This window comes from Eleutherodactylus coqui, chromosome 4 (genome assembly GCF_035609145.1).
Source record: "Eleutherodactylus coqui strain aEleCoq1 chromosome 4, aEleCoq1.hap1, whole genome shotgun sequence".
Classification (NCBI taxonomy): Eukaryota; Metazoa; Chordata; class Amphibia; order Anura; family Eleutherodactylidae; genus Eleutherodactylus; species Eleutherodactylus coqui.
Genome location: NC_089840.1, coordinates 290418498 through 290434012, shown reverse-complemented (window position 1 = coordinate 290434012; position 15515 = coordinate 290418498). Strand labels below are relative to the sequence as shown.

Here is a 15515-nt window from a genome sequence, read left to right as displayed (position 1 = left end):
GAAAACCGTATATAAGAAAGACTTAGAAAACAATGTACATAGTATAAACTGGAGGAGGATCCGGGTACCAACGTCTGTGCGGGTGTGCTGAAGTTTATTTTGTTCTATTTTTCTGTTTTGTTTATCTGTTTTCGTTGTTGAATCTTATGTTTATATTGTAATAATTTTGTTGCAAGTTTTTAAATAAAAAGATCATTATAGTAGTTATATTCTTTTACATAGGGGGCAGTATTATAGTAGTTTTATTCTTGTACACAGGGGGCAATATTATAGTAGTTCTATTCTTGTACATAGAGGGCAGTATTATAGTAGTTCTATTCTTGTACACAGAGGGCAGTATTATAGTAGTTATATACTTGTACATAGCGGGCAGTATTATAGTAGTTTTATTCTTGTACATAGAGGGCAATATTATAGTAGTTCTATTCTTTTACATAGAGGGCAGTATTATAGTAGTTATATTCTTGTACATAGGGGGCAGTATTATAGTAGTTATATTCTTGTAGATAGGGGGCAGTATTATTGTAGTTATATTCTTGTACATAGGGGGCAGTATTATAGTTGTTATATTCTTGTGCATAGTGGACAGTATTATAGTAGTAATATTCTTGTATATAGTAGGCAGTATTATAGTAGTTATGTTCTTGCACATAGGGGGCAGTATTATAGTAGTTATATTCTTCTACATAGGAGAAGTATTATAGTAGTTATATTCTTGTACATAGGGGGCAGTATTATTGTAATTATATTCCTGTACATGGGGGGCAGTATTATAGTAGTTATATTCTTGGACATAGGGGGAAGTATTATAGTAGTTATATACTTGTACATAGGGGGCAGTATTATAGTAGTTATATTCTTGGACATAGGGGGCAGTATTATAGTAGTTATATTCTTGTACATAGGAGGCAGTATTAAAGTAGTTCTATTCTTATACATAGCGGGCAGTATTATAGTAGTTATATTCCTGTACATAGTGGCAGTATTATTTTAGTTATATTCTTGTGCGTAAGAGGCAGTATTAAAGTAGTTATATTCTTGTCCAAAAGGGCCAGTATTATAGTAGTTATATTCCTGTACATCGGGGGCAGTATTATAGTTGTTATATTCTTGTGCATAGTGGACAGTATTATAGTAGTAATATTCTTGAATATAGTAGGCAGTATTATAGTAGTTATGTTCTTGCACATAGGGGGCAGTATTATAGTAGTTATATTCTTCTACATAGGAGTAGTATTATAGTAGTTATATTCTTGTACATAGGGGGCAGTATTATAGTAATTATATTCCTGTACATGGGGGGCAGTATTATAGTAGATATGTTCTTGCACATATGGGGCAGCAGTATAGTAGTTATATTCTTGTACCTAGTGGCCAGTATTATAGTAGTCATATTCCTGTACATCGGGGGCAGTATTATAGTAGTTATATTCTTGTACATAGGAGCAGTATTATAGTAATTATATTCTTGTACATCGGGGGCAGTATTATAGTAGTTATATTCCTGTACATCGGGGGCAGTATTATAGTAGTTATATTCTTGTACATAGGGGCAGTATTATAGTAGTTATATTCTTGTACATCGGGGGCAGTATTATAGTAGTTATATTCTTGTACATAGGGGGCAGTATTATAGTAGTTATATTCTTGGACATAGGGGGCAGTATTATAGTAGTTATATTCCTGTACATAGGAGCAGTATTATAGTAGTTATATTCCTGTACATAGTGGCAGTATTATATTAGTTATATTCTTGTGCATAGGAGGCAGTATTATAGTAGTTATATTCTTGTCCATAGGGGCCAGTATTATAGTAGTTATATTCCTGTACATCGGGGGCAGTATTATAGTAGTTATGTTCTTGTACATAGGGGGCAGTATTATAGTAGTTATATTCTTGTACATAGGGAGCAGTATTATAGTAGTTATATTCTTGTACATAGGAAGCAGTATTATAGTAGTTATATTCTTGTACATAGGAGCAGTATTATAGTACTTATATTCTTGTGCATAGGAGGCAGTATTAAAGTTGTTATATTCTTGTACATAGGGGCCAGTATTATAGTAGCTTAATTCCTGTACATCGGGGACAGTATTATAGTAGTTATATTCTTGTACATAGGGGCAGTATTATAGTAGTTATATTCTTGTACATAGCGGGCAGTATTATAGTAGTTATATTCTTGGACATAGGGGGCAGTATTATAGTAGTTATATTCTTGTACATAGGGAGCAGTATTATAGTAGTTATATTCTTGTACATAGGAGGCAGTATTAAAGTAGTTCTATTCTTATACATAGCGGGCAGTATTGTAGTAGTTATATTCTTGTACATAGTGGCAGTATTATATTAGTTATATTCCTGTACATAGTGGCAGTATTATATTAGTTATATTCTTGTGAGTAGGAGGCAGTATTAAAGTAGTTATATTCTTGTCCATAGGGGCCAGTATTATAGTAGTTATATTCCTGTACATCGGGGGCAGTATTATAGTAGTTATGTTCTTGTACATAGGGAGCAGTATTATAGTAGTTCTATTCTTGTACATAGGAGGCAGTATTAAAGTAGTTCTATTCTTATGCATAGGGGGCAGTATTATAGTACTTATATTCTTGTACATAGGGAGCAGTATTATAGTAGTTCTATTCTTGTACATAGGAGCAGTATTATAGTAGTTATATATTTGTACATAGGGGGCAGTATTATAGTAGTTATATTCTTGGACATAGGGGGCAGTATTATAGTAGTTATATTCTTGGACATAGGGGGCAGTATTATAGTAGTTATATTCTTGGACATAGGGGGCAGTATTATAGTAGTTATATTCTTCTCCATAGGGGGCATTATTATAGTAGTTATATTCTTCTCCATAGGGGGCAGTATTATAGTAGTTATATTCTTCTACATAGCGGGGCAGTATTATAGTAGTTATATATTTGTAGATAGGTGGCATTAATATAGTACTTATATGCTTGTACATAGCGGGCAGTAATATAGTAGTTATATTCTTGTACATAGGGGGCAGTATTATAGTAGTTCTATTCTCATACATAGGAGCAGTATTATAGTAGTTATATTCTTGTACATAGGGGGCAGTATTATAGTAGTTATATTCTTGTACATGGAGGGCAGTATTATAGTAGTTATATTCTTGTACATAGGGGGCAGTATTATAGTAGTTCTATTCTTGTACATAGGAGGCAGTATTGTAGTAGTTATATTCTTGTACACAGGGGGGCAGTATTAAAGTAATTCTATTCTTGTACATAGGAGCAGTATTATAGTAGTTATATTCTTGTACATAGGGGGCAGTATTATAGTAGTTATATTCTTGTACATAGGGGGCAGTATTATAGTAGTTACACTCTTGTACATAGGGGGCAGTATTATAGTAGTTATATTCTTGTACATAGGAGGCAGTATTATAGTAGTTATATTCTTGTACATGGAGGGCAGTATTATAGTAGTTATACTCTTGTACATAGGGGGCAGTATTATAGTAGTTCTATTCTTGTACATAGGAGGCAGTATTGTAGTAGTTATATTCTTGTACACAGGGGGGCAGTATTAAAGTAATTCTATTCTTGTACATAGTAGCAGTATTATAGTAGTTATATTCTTGTACATAGGGGGCAGTATTATAGTAGTTATATTCTTGTACATAGGGGGCAGTATTATAGTAGTTATACTCTTGTACATAGGGGGCAGTATTATAGTAGTTATATTCTTGTACATAGGGGGCAGTAATATAGTAGTTATATTCTTCTTCATGGGGGGGAAGTATTATGGTAGTTATATTCTTGTACATAGCGGGCAGTAATAAAGTAGTTATATTCTTGTACATAGGGGGGCAGTATTATAGTAGTTATAGTCTTGTACATAGGAGCAGTATTATAGTAGTTATATTCTTGTACATAGAGGGCAGCATTATAGTAGTTATATTCTTGTACATAGGGGGCAGTATTATAGTAGTTATATTCTTGCACATAGGGGGCAGTATTGTAGTAGTTATATTCATGTACTTAGGAGGCAGTATTATAGTAGATATATTCTTGTACATGGAGGGCAGTATTATAGTAGTTATATTCTTGTACATAGGGGGCAGTATTATAGTAGTTATATTCTTGTACATAGGAGGCAGTATTGTAGTAGTTATTATCTTGTACACAGGGGGGCAGTATTAAAGTTATTCTATTCTTGTACATAGGAGCAGTATTATAGTAGATATGTTCTTGTACATACGGGGCAGTATTATAGTAGTTATATTCTTGTACATACGGGGCAGTATTATAGTAGTTATATTCTTGTACATAGGGAGCAGTATTATAGTAGTTATATTCTTGTACATAGGAGGCAGTATTAAAGTAGTTCTATTCTTATACATAGCGGGCAGTATTGTAGTAGTTATATTCCTGTACATAGTGGCAGTATTATATTAGTTATATTCTTGTGAGTAGGAGGCAGTATTAAAGTAGTTATATTCTTGTCCATAGGGGCCAGTATTATAGTAGTTATATTCCTGTACATCGGGGGCAGTATTATAGTAGTTATGTTCTTGTACATAGGGAGCAGTATTATAGTAGTTCTATTCTTGTACATAGGAGGCAGTATTAAAGTAGTTCTATTCTTATGCATAGGGGGCAGTATTATAGTACTTATATTCTTGTACATAGGGAGCAGTATTATAGTAGTTCTATTCTTGTACATAGGAGCAGTATTATAGTAGTTATATATTTGTACATAGGGGGCAGTATTATAGTAGTTATATTCTTGGACATAGGGGGCAGTATTATAGTAGTTATATTCTTGGACATAGGGGGCAGTATTATAGTAGTTATATTCTTGGACATAGGGGGCAGTATTATAGTAGTTATATTCTTGGACATAGGGGGCAGTATTATAGTAGTTATATTCTTCTCCATAGGGGGCATTATTATAGTAGTTATATTCTTCTCCATAGGGGGCAGTATTATAGTAGTTATATTCTTCTACATAGCGGGGCAGTATTATAGTAGTTATATATTTGTAGATAGGTGGCATTAATATAGTACTTATATGCTTGTACATAGCGGGCAGTAATATAGTAGTTATATTCTTGTACATAGGGGGCAGTATTATAGTAGTTCTATTCTCATACATAGGAGCAGTATTATAGTAGTTATATTCTTGTACATAGGGGGCAGTATTATAGTAGTTATATTCTTGTACATGGAGGGCAGTATTATAGTAGTTATATTCTTGTACATAGGGGGCAGTATTATAGTAGTTCTATTCTTGTACATAGGAGGCAGTATTGTAGTAGTTATATTCTTGTACACAGGGGGGCAGTATTAAAGTAATTCTATTCTTGTACATAGGAGCAGTATTATAGTAGTTATATTCTTGTACATAGGGGGCAGTATTATAGTAGTTATATTCTTGTACATAGGGGGCAGTATTATAGTAGTTACACTCTTGTACATAGGGGGCAGTATTATAGTAGTTATATTCTTGTACATAGGAGGCAGTATTATAGTAGTTATATTCTTGTACATGGAGGGCAGTATTATAGTAGTTATACTCTTGTACATAGGGGGCAGTATTATAGTAGTTCTATTCTTGTACATAGGAGGCAGTATTGTAGTAGTTATATTCTTGTACACAGGGGGGCAGTATTAAAGTAATTCTATTCTTGTACATAGTAGCAGTATTATAGTAGTTATATTCTTGTACATAGGGGGCAGTATTATAGTAGTTATATTCTTGTACATAGGGGGCAGTATTATAGTAGTTATACTCTTGTACATAGGGGGCAGTATTATAGTAGTTATATTCTTGTACATAGGGGGCAGTAATATAGTAGTTATATTCTTCTTCATGGGGGGGCAGTATTATGGTAGTTATATTCTTGTACATAGCGGGCAGTAATAAAGTAGTTATATTCTTGTACATAGGGGGGCAGTATTATAGTAGTTATAGTCTTGTACATAGGAGCAGTATTATAGTAGTTATATTCTTGTACATAGAGGGCAGCATTATAGTAGTTATATTCTTGTACATAGGGGGCAGTATTATAGTAGTTATATTCTTGCACATAGGGGGCAGTATTGTAGTAGTTATATTCATGTACTTAGGAGGCAGTATTATAGTAGATATATTCTTGTACATGGAGGGCAGTATTATAGTAGTTATATTCTTGTACATAGGGGGCAGTATTATAGTAGTTCTATTCTTGTACATAGGAGGCAGTATTGTAGTAGTTATTATCTTGTACACAGGGGGGCAGTATTAAAGTTATTCTATTCTTGTACATAGGAGCAGTATTATAGTAGTTATATTCTTGTACATACGGGGCAGTATTATAGTAGTTATATTCTTGTACATACGGGGCAGTATTATAGTAGTTATATTCTTGTACATAGGGGGCAGTATTATAGTAGTTATATTCTTGTACATAGGGGGCAGTATTATAGTAGTTATACTCTTGTACATAGGGGGCAGTATTATAGTAGTTATATTCTTGTACATAGGGGGCAGTAATATAGTAGTTATATTATTCTCCATAGGGGGGCAGTATTATGGTAGTTATATTCTTGTACATAGCGGGCAGTAATATAGTAGTTATATTCTTGTACATAGAGGGCAGTATTGTAGTAGTTATATTCATGTACTTAGGAGGCAGTATTATAGTAGTTATATTCTAGTACATAGGGGGGCAGTATTATAGTAGTTATATCCTTGTATATAGGAGGCAGTATTATAGTAGTTATATTCTTGTATATAGGAGGTAGTATTATAGCAGTTATATTCTTGTACATAGGGGACAGTATTATAGTAGTGATATTCTTGTACATATGGGGCAGTTTTATAGTAGTTATATTCCTTTACATATGGGGCAGTATTATAGTAGTTCTATTCTTGTACATAGGAGGAGTATTATAGTAGTTATATTCTTGTACATATGGGGCAGTATTATAGTAGTTATGTTCTTGTACATAACAGCAGTAATATAGTAGTTATATTCTTGTACATAAGAGCAGTATTATAGTAGTTATATTCTTGTACATAGGGGCATTATTATAGTAGTTATATTCTTGTAGATAAGGGCCAGTATTATAGTAGTTATATTCTTGTATATAGGGGGCAGTGTTATAGTAGTTTTATTCTTGTACATAGGAGTAGTATTATAGTAGTTATATTCTTGTACATAGGAGCAGTATTATAGTAGTTATATTCTTGTACATATGGGGCAGTATTATAGTAGTTATGTTCTTGTACATAACAGCAGTAATATAGTAGTTATATTCTTGTACATAAGAGCAGTATTATAGTAGTTATATTCTTGTACATAGGGGCAGTATTATAGTAGTTATATTCTTGTAGATAAGGGCCAGTATTATAGTAGTTATATTCCTGTACATAGCGGCCAGTATTATAGTAGTTATATTCTTGTACCTAGGGGGCAGTATTATAGTAGTTATATTCTTGTACATAGGGGGCAGTAATATAGTAGTTATATTCTTCTCCATAGGGGGGCAGTATTATGGTAGTTATATTCTTGTACATAGCGGGCAGTAATATAGTAGTTATATTCTTGCACATAGAGGGAAGTATTGTAGTAGTTATATTCATGTACTTAGGAGGCAGTATTATAGTAGATATATTCTTGTACATAGGGGGGCAGTATTATAGTAGTTATTTTCTAGTACATAGGGGGGCAGTATTATAGTAGTTATATCCTTGTATATAGGAGGCAGTATTATAGTAGTTATATTCTTGTATATAGGAGGTAGTATTATAGCAGTTATATTCTTGTACATAGGGGACAGTATTATAGTAGTGATATTCCTTTACATATGGGGCAGTATTATAGTAGTTCTATTCTTGTACATAGGAGGAGTATTATAGTAGTTATATTCTTGTACATATGGGGCAGTATTATAGTAGTTATGTTCTTGTACATAACAGCAGTAATATAGTAGTTATATTCTTGTACATAAGAGCAGTATTATAGTAGTAATATTCTTGTACATAGGGGCAGTATTATAGTAGTTATATTCTTGTACATAGGGGGCAGTATTATAGTAGTTATATTCTTGTAGATAAGGGCCAGTATTATAGTAGTTATATTCTTGTATATAGGGGGCAGTGTTATAGTAGTTTTATTCTTGTACATAAGAGCAGTATTATAGTAGTTATATTCTTGTACATAGGGGCAGTATTATAGTAGTTATATTCTTGTAGATAAGGGCCAGTATTATAGTAGTTATATTCTTGTATATAGGGGGCAGTGTTATAGTAGTTATATTCTTGTACATAGGAGCAGTATTATAGTAGTTATATTCTTGTACATATGGGGCAGTATTATAGTAGTTATGTTCTTGTACATAACAGCAGTAATATAGTAGTTATATTCTTGTACATAAGAGCAGTATTATAGTAGTTATATTCTTGTACATAGGGGCAGTATTATAGTAGTTATATTCCTGTACATAGCGGGCAGTAATATAGTAGTTATATTCTTGTACATAGGGGGCAGTATTATAATAGTTATAGTCTTGTACATAGGAGCAGTATTATAGTAGTTATATTCTTTTACCTAGGGGGCAGTATTATAGTAGTTATATTCTTGTACATAGTGGACAGTATTATAGTAGTTATATTCTTGTATATAGGGGGCAGTGTTATAGTAGTTTTATTCTTGTACATAGGAGTAGTATTATAGTAGTTATATTCTTGTACATAGGAGCAGTATTATAGTAGTTATATTCTTGTATATAGGAGGCAGTATTATAATAGTTATATTCTTGCACATAGGAGGCAGTATTATAGTAGTTGTATTCTTGCACATAGGGGGCAGTATTATAGTAGTTATATTCTTGCACATAGGGCGCAGTGTTATAGTAGTAATATTCTTGTACATAGGAGGCAGTATTATAGTAGTTATATTCTTGTACATAGGAGGCAGTATTATAGTAATTATATTCTTGTACATAAGGGGCAGTATTATAGTAGTTCTATTCTTGTACATAGGGGGCAGTATTGATGGTAATGTCCTTCGCGACGGTTCCATCGACACCCTAGCTTCTGGCATGATTTCAAATGTGTGATAAAAAAATCTAACTTGGTCTTAAAGGAGCGGGCACAGGTGGCACAGTATAGTAATCCACTGGAATTGTACGTGGAATTATAGGAGGGCTTTGGGCAAGTTTTCCGAATTTGGTGTCCAGTTCTTCAAGGCGGAATTGTTTAAATTGTTTTGACAGCATTTCGCCATTCTAGTCTTTGCTGAGCAAGCTCCTCCCAGGTGTCATGTGACGTTAGGTGCCACTTCATGACATCCTTATATCTAAGGTATTGGCCTCCTTCTCTGTGTTTTCTTGAGGAAAGTTCTGAATAGAACACAACTTTGGGCGGTCTTGAAGAGTCCATCCACACCACATGGCCACACCATCCAAATCGCCCCTGCATAAGCATGGATTCCATGCCAGCTAAGTTAGTTTGACGCAATATTTCAGTGTTTGGCACATGATCCTTCCAGCTCACATGAAGGATGGCCCAAAGACAGTTTATGTGGAAAATGTCCAAACGCCGGATATCGCCTTTACAAAGGCACCCCATTTGAGATGCATAGAGTAATATCGGTAATATAATTACCATATAAACCAGAAGCTTAGTTTGTAATTTGACATTGTGCAATTTCCAAACTCTTTGAGTTTGCCAAAGGATAGCAGCAGCCTTGTAGAAGAGATTTCTGACTCGAGACGATTGTTGCTGCGTATCGAGTTCTCAAGATATCAAAATGTCAATACTTCTTCTTGAAGATATGATACCTTTTAATGGCTAACAAAAACACTTGATCTTATTGTAAGCTTTTGGACCTCTCAGGATCCTTCCTCAGGCTTAATGAAACAAGCCTGGATGGGACATACATAAATACAAATGTACACACATGGAAAGGCACAGACCTAGCAAGGCTAATTTGCACTTTAAAAAATACCAGATGAGATGAGCAGAGAAGTAAATACTTAATTAGTCCATAAGGGGCAGTATTGTTATAGTTATGCCTTTGATTCTGGCTTTGACTCAAAAGATATTTTTCAGTACATACAATGATTTATCACTATATAGTCTATAATTAATTTGGTACTTACTTGTCATTTTTTCAATTCCAGGTCGCCTTTTTCCAGCTTCACCTGCTGCGTGGGCCCCGAGACTATGTCCAATCATGTGAATTTTAGTCAGTGAACAGTTATATTCTTTCTAAAAGGCAATATGAGTAATTTTCACCATTCAGGCATTCACATTTGGGACCATTCATGTGAGTCTATGAAAATGATGCCTATTATAGGACCCAAGGAGGCTGGATTTTCTCTCAGTACTCAAATGGATATTTGGGGTCCTCTATCTTGCTTCTCACTGATTAACACATTTGTCCAGCTCACTACATTCCAGCCTTTATTGTTTGTACACTCCGTGGATGTTGCTGTTACTTGGAATCCCCAGGCCAGCAAGGAGCATGAGTGTCGCAGCTTGTCGATCGTGACAGCATCGTGGTATGGTGGCCGCGACGCAGTGTCAGACCTGTCGCCTTGTGGCTATGCAGGACAAGAGTTAATGCATACTGTGCAGAGATTGCTTTGCTATCCCTCTGTATGCTGCATAATGTCTTGCTATTAGTCATACCTGGGAGAGGGTTTGGGATGTGGTTCTCTAGTTGCTCTTCCTATCAGCAGGTGTGGAGAATTTTATATTCATACCCCTCCCTTTCCTCCTTGCTGGTTATTCAGTTCACTAGAGGAGAGGTTGGAGTTCATGTGATCCTATAGCCTGGCTGACAAGCTCCCATTTCAGTAAAGTGCTGCTTTATCCTTTCTGTTGTTTTTGGTTACCTCTATTGTTTGCATTGTGGTGTCAGTCCATCTCTTCAGGGGTTTCTATAGGGATAGTCAGGGCCCAGAGGAAGACAGTGGGGCTTTCCTTATCAGGAGAATAACTCTGCTTGCAGGAAGGGACTCATTACTTCCCTGTTTGGTAGGGACAGGTTCCATCTATCTGGAGTGGTGCTCACTTTCCCGCATTATGTGGTGTATTATTATATTTGAATTTTGGGTGAACGCCACCCTGCGTCCGTGATGAGCGGGGGGCTCATGTGCAGCACGGACATCACAGTGAGCTTGCTAAATGCAGGTAAGAAAATCTGGCATCCAATCTGACTTGAAATAAAAAAAAATCAGCGGCTTTATTTCATAGAATACAAAATAGGTGGATATCCATACCACTTATACGTCTTGAGCTAATTAATTACTCTCATGAATCGTGATACCAAATATTGAAGGGGTTGTGAAGTATCCTTCGCAGGATAGGTCATCAATAGTAGATCAGTGGGAATCAGCATCCCCATAGATCATCTTTTTGCAGGCTTGTTTTCATGCACTGACATGATTTCTGCAAGAAGCACACAGCTCTGTTCTCACTGAAGTGGCCAGGTTTGGTATTACAAGCAATGTTTCCATTCACTTCAATGGTAATTTTGCCTGTAGTACCAAGCCTGGCCACTACAGTCAGAATAGAGATGTCTGCCTCCTGCAGAAATTATCTCCATTTACAAGCGCACTTGCCCATCGTACAGCTGAACACTGGGGGTCCCACGTGGCAGACAATCACTGATCTACTATTGATGACCTACCCTAAGGGCAGGCTCACACAAGCGTAATTGAATGGTGTATAACGAGTGCATAATATGCTATGAACAGATCCATTGAAAGTACATTGATTTTCATTGATACATACACATTTGCGTATATACATTGTGTATAATATGTGCGTAATAAAGAATGCCTCATGTTCTATTTTGCTGCGTATTACATGTGTTAGAGCCCTGTTGTTGACAACTGCACCACCTCTTTAAGCACAATCCTCATCCTGATATCGAAGCATCTATCCTGCAAACAGAACATAAATGTAAATAACTCCATAGATGTACCGCAATTATACCTGAGGCCAGAAGGAGAACTTGTCCTCAGCCGGAGTGTCTAGAATGCATCCCTATTACACAAGGGCCTCTGGCGGTCTGCGCCACAGACAGGTTTAACCGCTTTCTCTTCTATTGACATAGCTCACAAACTGGGGACTAGTCATAAAGCACCCGGAGGCATGTGATATATTCTGCAAACCAGGATTGTGTCGTTCCTGATTGTTTCACCCCAGTGGCATACATAGATGTGAAGCGGCCACATAGCAAAAACTTAATGAGGTTGTAAACTATTGGTGGCCTTGCCTTAGGATTGACCATGGATTGTAGATGGGTTTGTATGGAAGGGATGGTCGTTCCACATGGCAGGTGCTGACTGTTTCTGACTGCTGACACCTGCCTGCAACAGCAGTGATAAGCATGAATGCTGATCGGGGCTATTAACCCTGTAAATGCTGCTGTCAGTTCTGACAGCTGCATTTAAACCTCCAGATCTTTATTCTGTGGCCCCGGACTAATAACAGTGATCTGATGATAACAGTCCATGTTACTGTTAGCAGTGATCTGTAGTCACAGACATGCAGCCAAGAGGCACATTGCATCCTCTCCGGATGTTTGCAAGCCCCGGTACGCAGAGGGAATCCCTGTGACATCATTACTCTCGACACATAGTTGCAGTGCGGCGTCTTCCTGAAGCCTTTACAACTCTACTAAGTAACAGTCTGAAGCCTGACTCGGGGTGCGGGGCTCATAGGGTATTAGTAGATGTAATGACGGCAGTCATATCATGAAGCCCACATAGATGGTATCTCACTGCACACAGGCGTTTCCACAGATTAAACCGTCTACATCTACTCTCTACCTGATCTGTGAGTCGTGTGAACCTCAGTGTGTATTCTGCACTAGTAGAGCCCGCAGGGCAGGTGGAGAAGAACACATACAGGATCTTCGCCATCCTGGTTTGCGTGGTACGTCAGATGCCTCCGGGCGCTTCATGACAATTCCCCAGCTTGTGAGAGAGACTGCCAGAAGACACTGTGTAATACAGAAGCCTTCTGGATGATCAGACTGAGTGCATCTTCTCCTACCTGCCTCAATTTAACAGATTTATATATACTGCGTATATTGAGCCATTTACATTTGTGTTTTTTAGCAGTATTTATGCTCTTATGCCAAGATTGTGTTTAATGTTTCTTCCTGGGCTACTGGTATCGACACGGCCCACCGGAGACCAGATGGCGGAATGTCTGCCCCCATCATAAGAAAAAAATGTGTGTATATAGCACTGATAGGCCTGCCTACGTTTAATGTGTCATAAAGTAGCAAGATAGCAACATACCCCCTGCAGAACAGCTCAGTACATAAATACAGTACCAGAACCAAGCTCAGTAACTCATGTTGATACGGCACCGGAAGCGAGCTGAGTACATACATACAGCACCAGAATGAAGTTCAAAACATAAATACAGCACCAGAACCAAGCTCAGTACATAGTGTAGATACAGGAGAACTAAGTGACTGTGTTGTGAGGGCAACAATGGGTTGACAGCAGCGTATCGGAATATCAGAGGGGAGGAGACAGAACCAGGAGGAGGATCATTTATGTAGTGCCACATGACACTACTGCATGGAGGAAGAAGGTCATTTGGCTGGGCAGATCTAAGAGGGTGGTCGCCCCCAGCCTACATCCATTTGTTGCCCACTGTAGGCTGGTGCTGGCACCCTCTGCACCTATACAGGTTGCACTTAGCTAAGGCCGGCCATGGGCAGCAAGCTTGGTTAGAGCAATTAACCAGCGTTCACATGTGAGTGACCGGGGGGGGGGGTTAATGTTGTGAATCTGTTATATATTGCAGCTTTTGTGGTCATGTGTCCAGACTACAACTAAGAACCGCCAGGTTCGTAATCTGTAAGTGTCCTGGATGTCTGCTTCTAAATGGTCTTTTTTATACTCTACTAGCTTACCCGTCGCGCGTTGCTGGGAAGACAGACAGACAGACATACATTCATTTTTATATATCTAGTGTAGTAATGCATAAAGGACAGACATACATTCATTCGTTTTTATATATCTAGATAACAACCAATCGCAGCGCAGCTTTCATGTTACCTCAGTGGTATAATATATAGCAACCAATCAGAGCACAGCTTTCATGTTGCCTCAGCAGTATAATATATAGCAACCAATCACAGCACAGCTTTCATGTTACCTCAGCGGTATAATATATAGCCACCAATCACAGCACAGCTTTCATGTTACCTCAGCAGTATAAGAAATAGCAACCAATCACAGCACAGCTTTCATTTTACCTCAACATTCTCAATATCCAGCAATTGTCTTGCGAAACGTTCGGCGGATGCATCATTTTCTGGTTGAACACTCATCCCGTTGCTCGTAATGCCTTTTGCTTTCGTGCTTGAGATGGAAATCAAACGATCTTTGTCTGGGGGGCATAACTGTCGATGACGCTAGTACGTGCGCCACCTATCGTAGGATAGTTGTACTATGCCAGTAATCTTCGGAGGAGTGTACTCAGCAACTTCCCAAAGTCTCATGGCAATTGGATGAATGGTGTAGTAATGCATAAAGGACAGACAGACAGACATACATTCATTTTTATATATATAGATGACATCAGGAAGGGAGAGAATTAGATTCCGTATGTAAAATTTGAACGCTAATTCTTTGGCGCTTAAAATTAAATAATCGGGTTGGGACCCATTAGCTTTTCCTATTTATGACATAATCAATGATCGTGCAAAAATTTCAAGTTTCTATGACTTTGGAAAGTGAGAGAATTAGTTTCCATACGTAAAATTTGGACGCTTATTCTTTTGCGCATAGAATTGAATAATCGAGTTGGGACCCATTAGCTTTTCCGATTTATGACATAATCAATGCTCGAGCCAAATTTCATGTTTCTACGACATCGGGAAGTGAGAGAATTAGTGACAATGATGGAAATCGAACGATCTACGTGGGGGGGGGGGGGTCATAACTGTCGACGACGCTCGCACGCGGCCATTTATCATAGCATAAATGTACTATGCCTATAATCTTCCCAGGAGTGTACTCAACAACCTCACAAAGTTTCATGGCGATCGGATGAATGGTGTAGTAGCGCATAAAGGACAACCAGACAGACACACAGACAGACACACAGACACACAGACAGACACGCATACATTCAATTTTATCTATATAGATGAAATAAGGCCCCTGAATATTCACCCGCGTCGGACGGGGCGCCGTGTTTTTTCACCTCCTGTTCCTGCGTTGTTTTCTCGCACTCCTGAACTTTACTCACCATAGTGGTGTTAATGAAGAAGGCTATTTCGGCCCCCACGACCTGCACGTTGTTGATTGCTCGGGTATAAATGCTGCTGGCTCCTCTCCTCCAGTCCACGCACACGCAGTTCATGTCCTCCTTCATTAGTATGTTCTGAAAGAAAGTTTTAGCAGGTTCACATCCTGATGGGCTGTGGGCGCGGGCATCGTGTCACCCACACCAGTAATAGCTATAATATTGTATTTTCTGGTGGCACCCCTTTTGCACTGGT

General features: G+C 37.5%; 1 protein-coding gene across 2 annotated transcripts in view; it reads right to left on the bottom strand.

Moving 5' to 3' along the window:
* The window catches only part of LOC136626388 (pancreatic lipase-related protein 2-like), a 65475-nt gene that overhangs the window by 37932 nt on the left and 12028 nt on the right, over positions 1 to 15515 (bottom strand). For both annotated transcript variants that reach the window (XM_066601388.1, XM_066601389.1), the window contains exons 6-7: positions 15263 to 15397; positions 10135 to 10243 (exon numbers count right to left, since the gene is read on the bottom strand). In XM_066601388.1, the coding sequence (XP_066457485.1) occupies positions 10135 to 10243; positions 15263 to 15397 (244 nt within the window). The remainder of the gene's footprint in view (positions 1 to 10134; positions 10244 to 15262; positions 15398 to 15515) is intronic.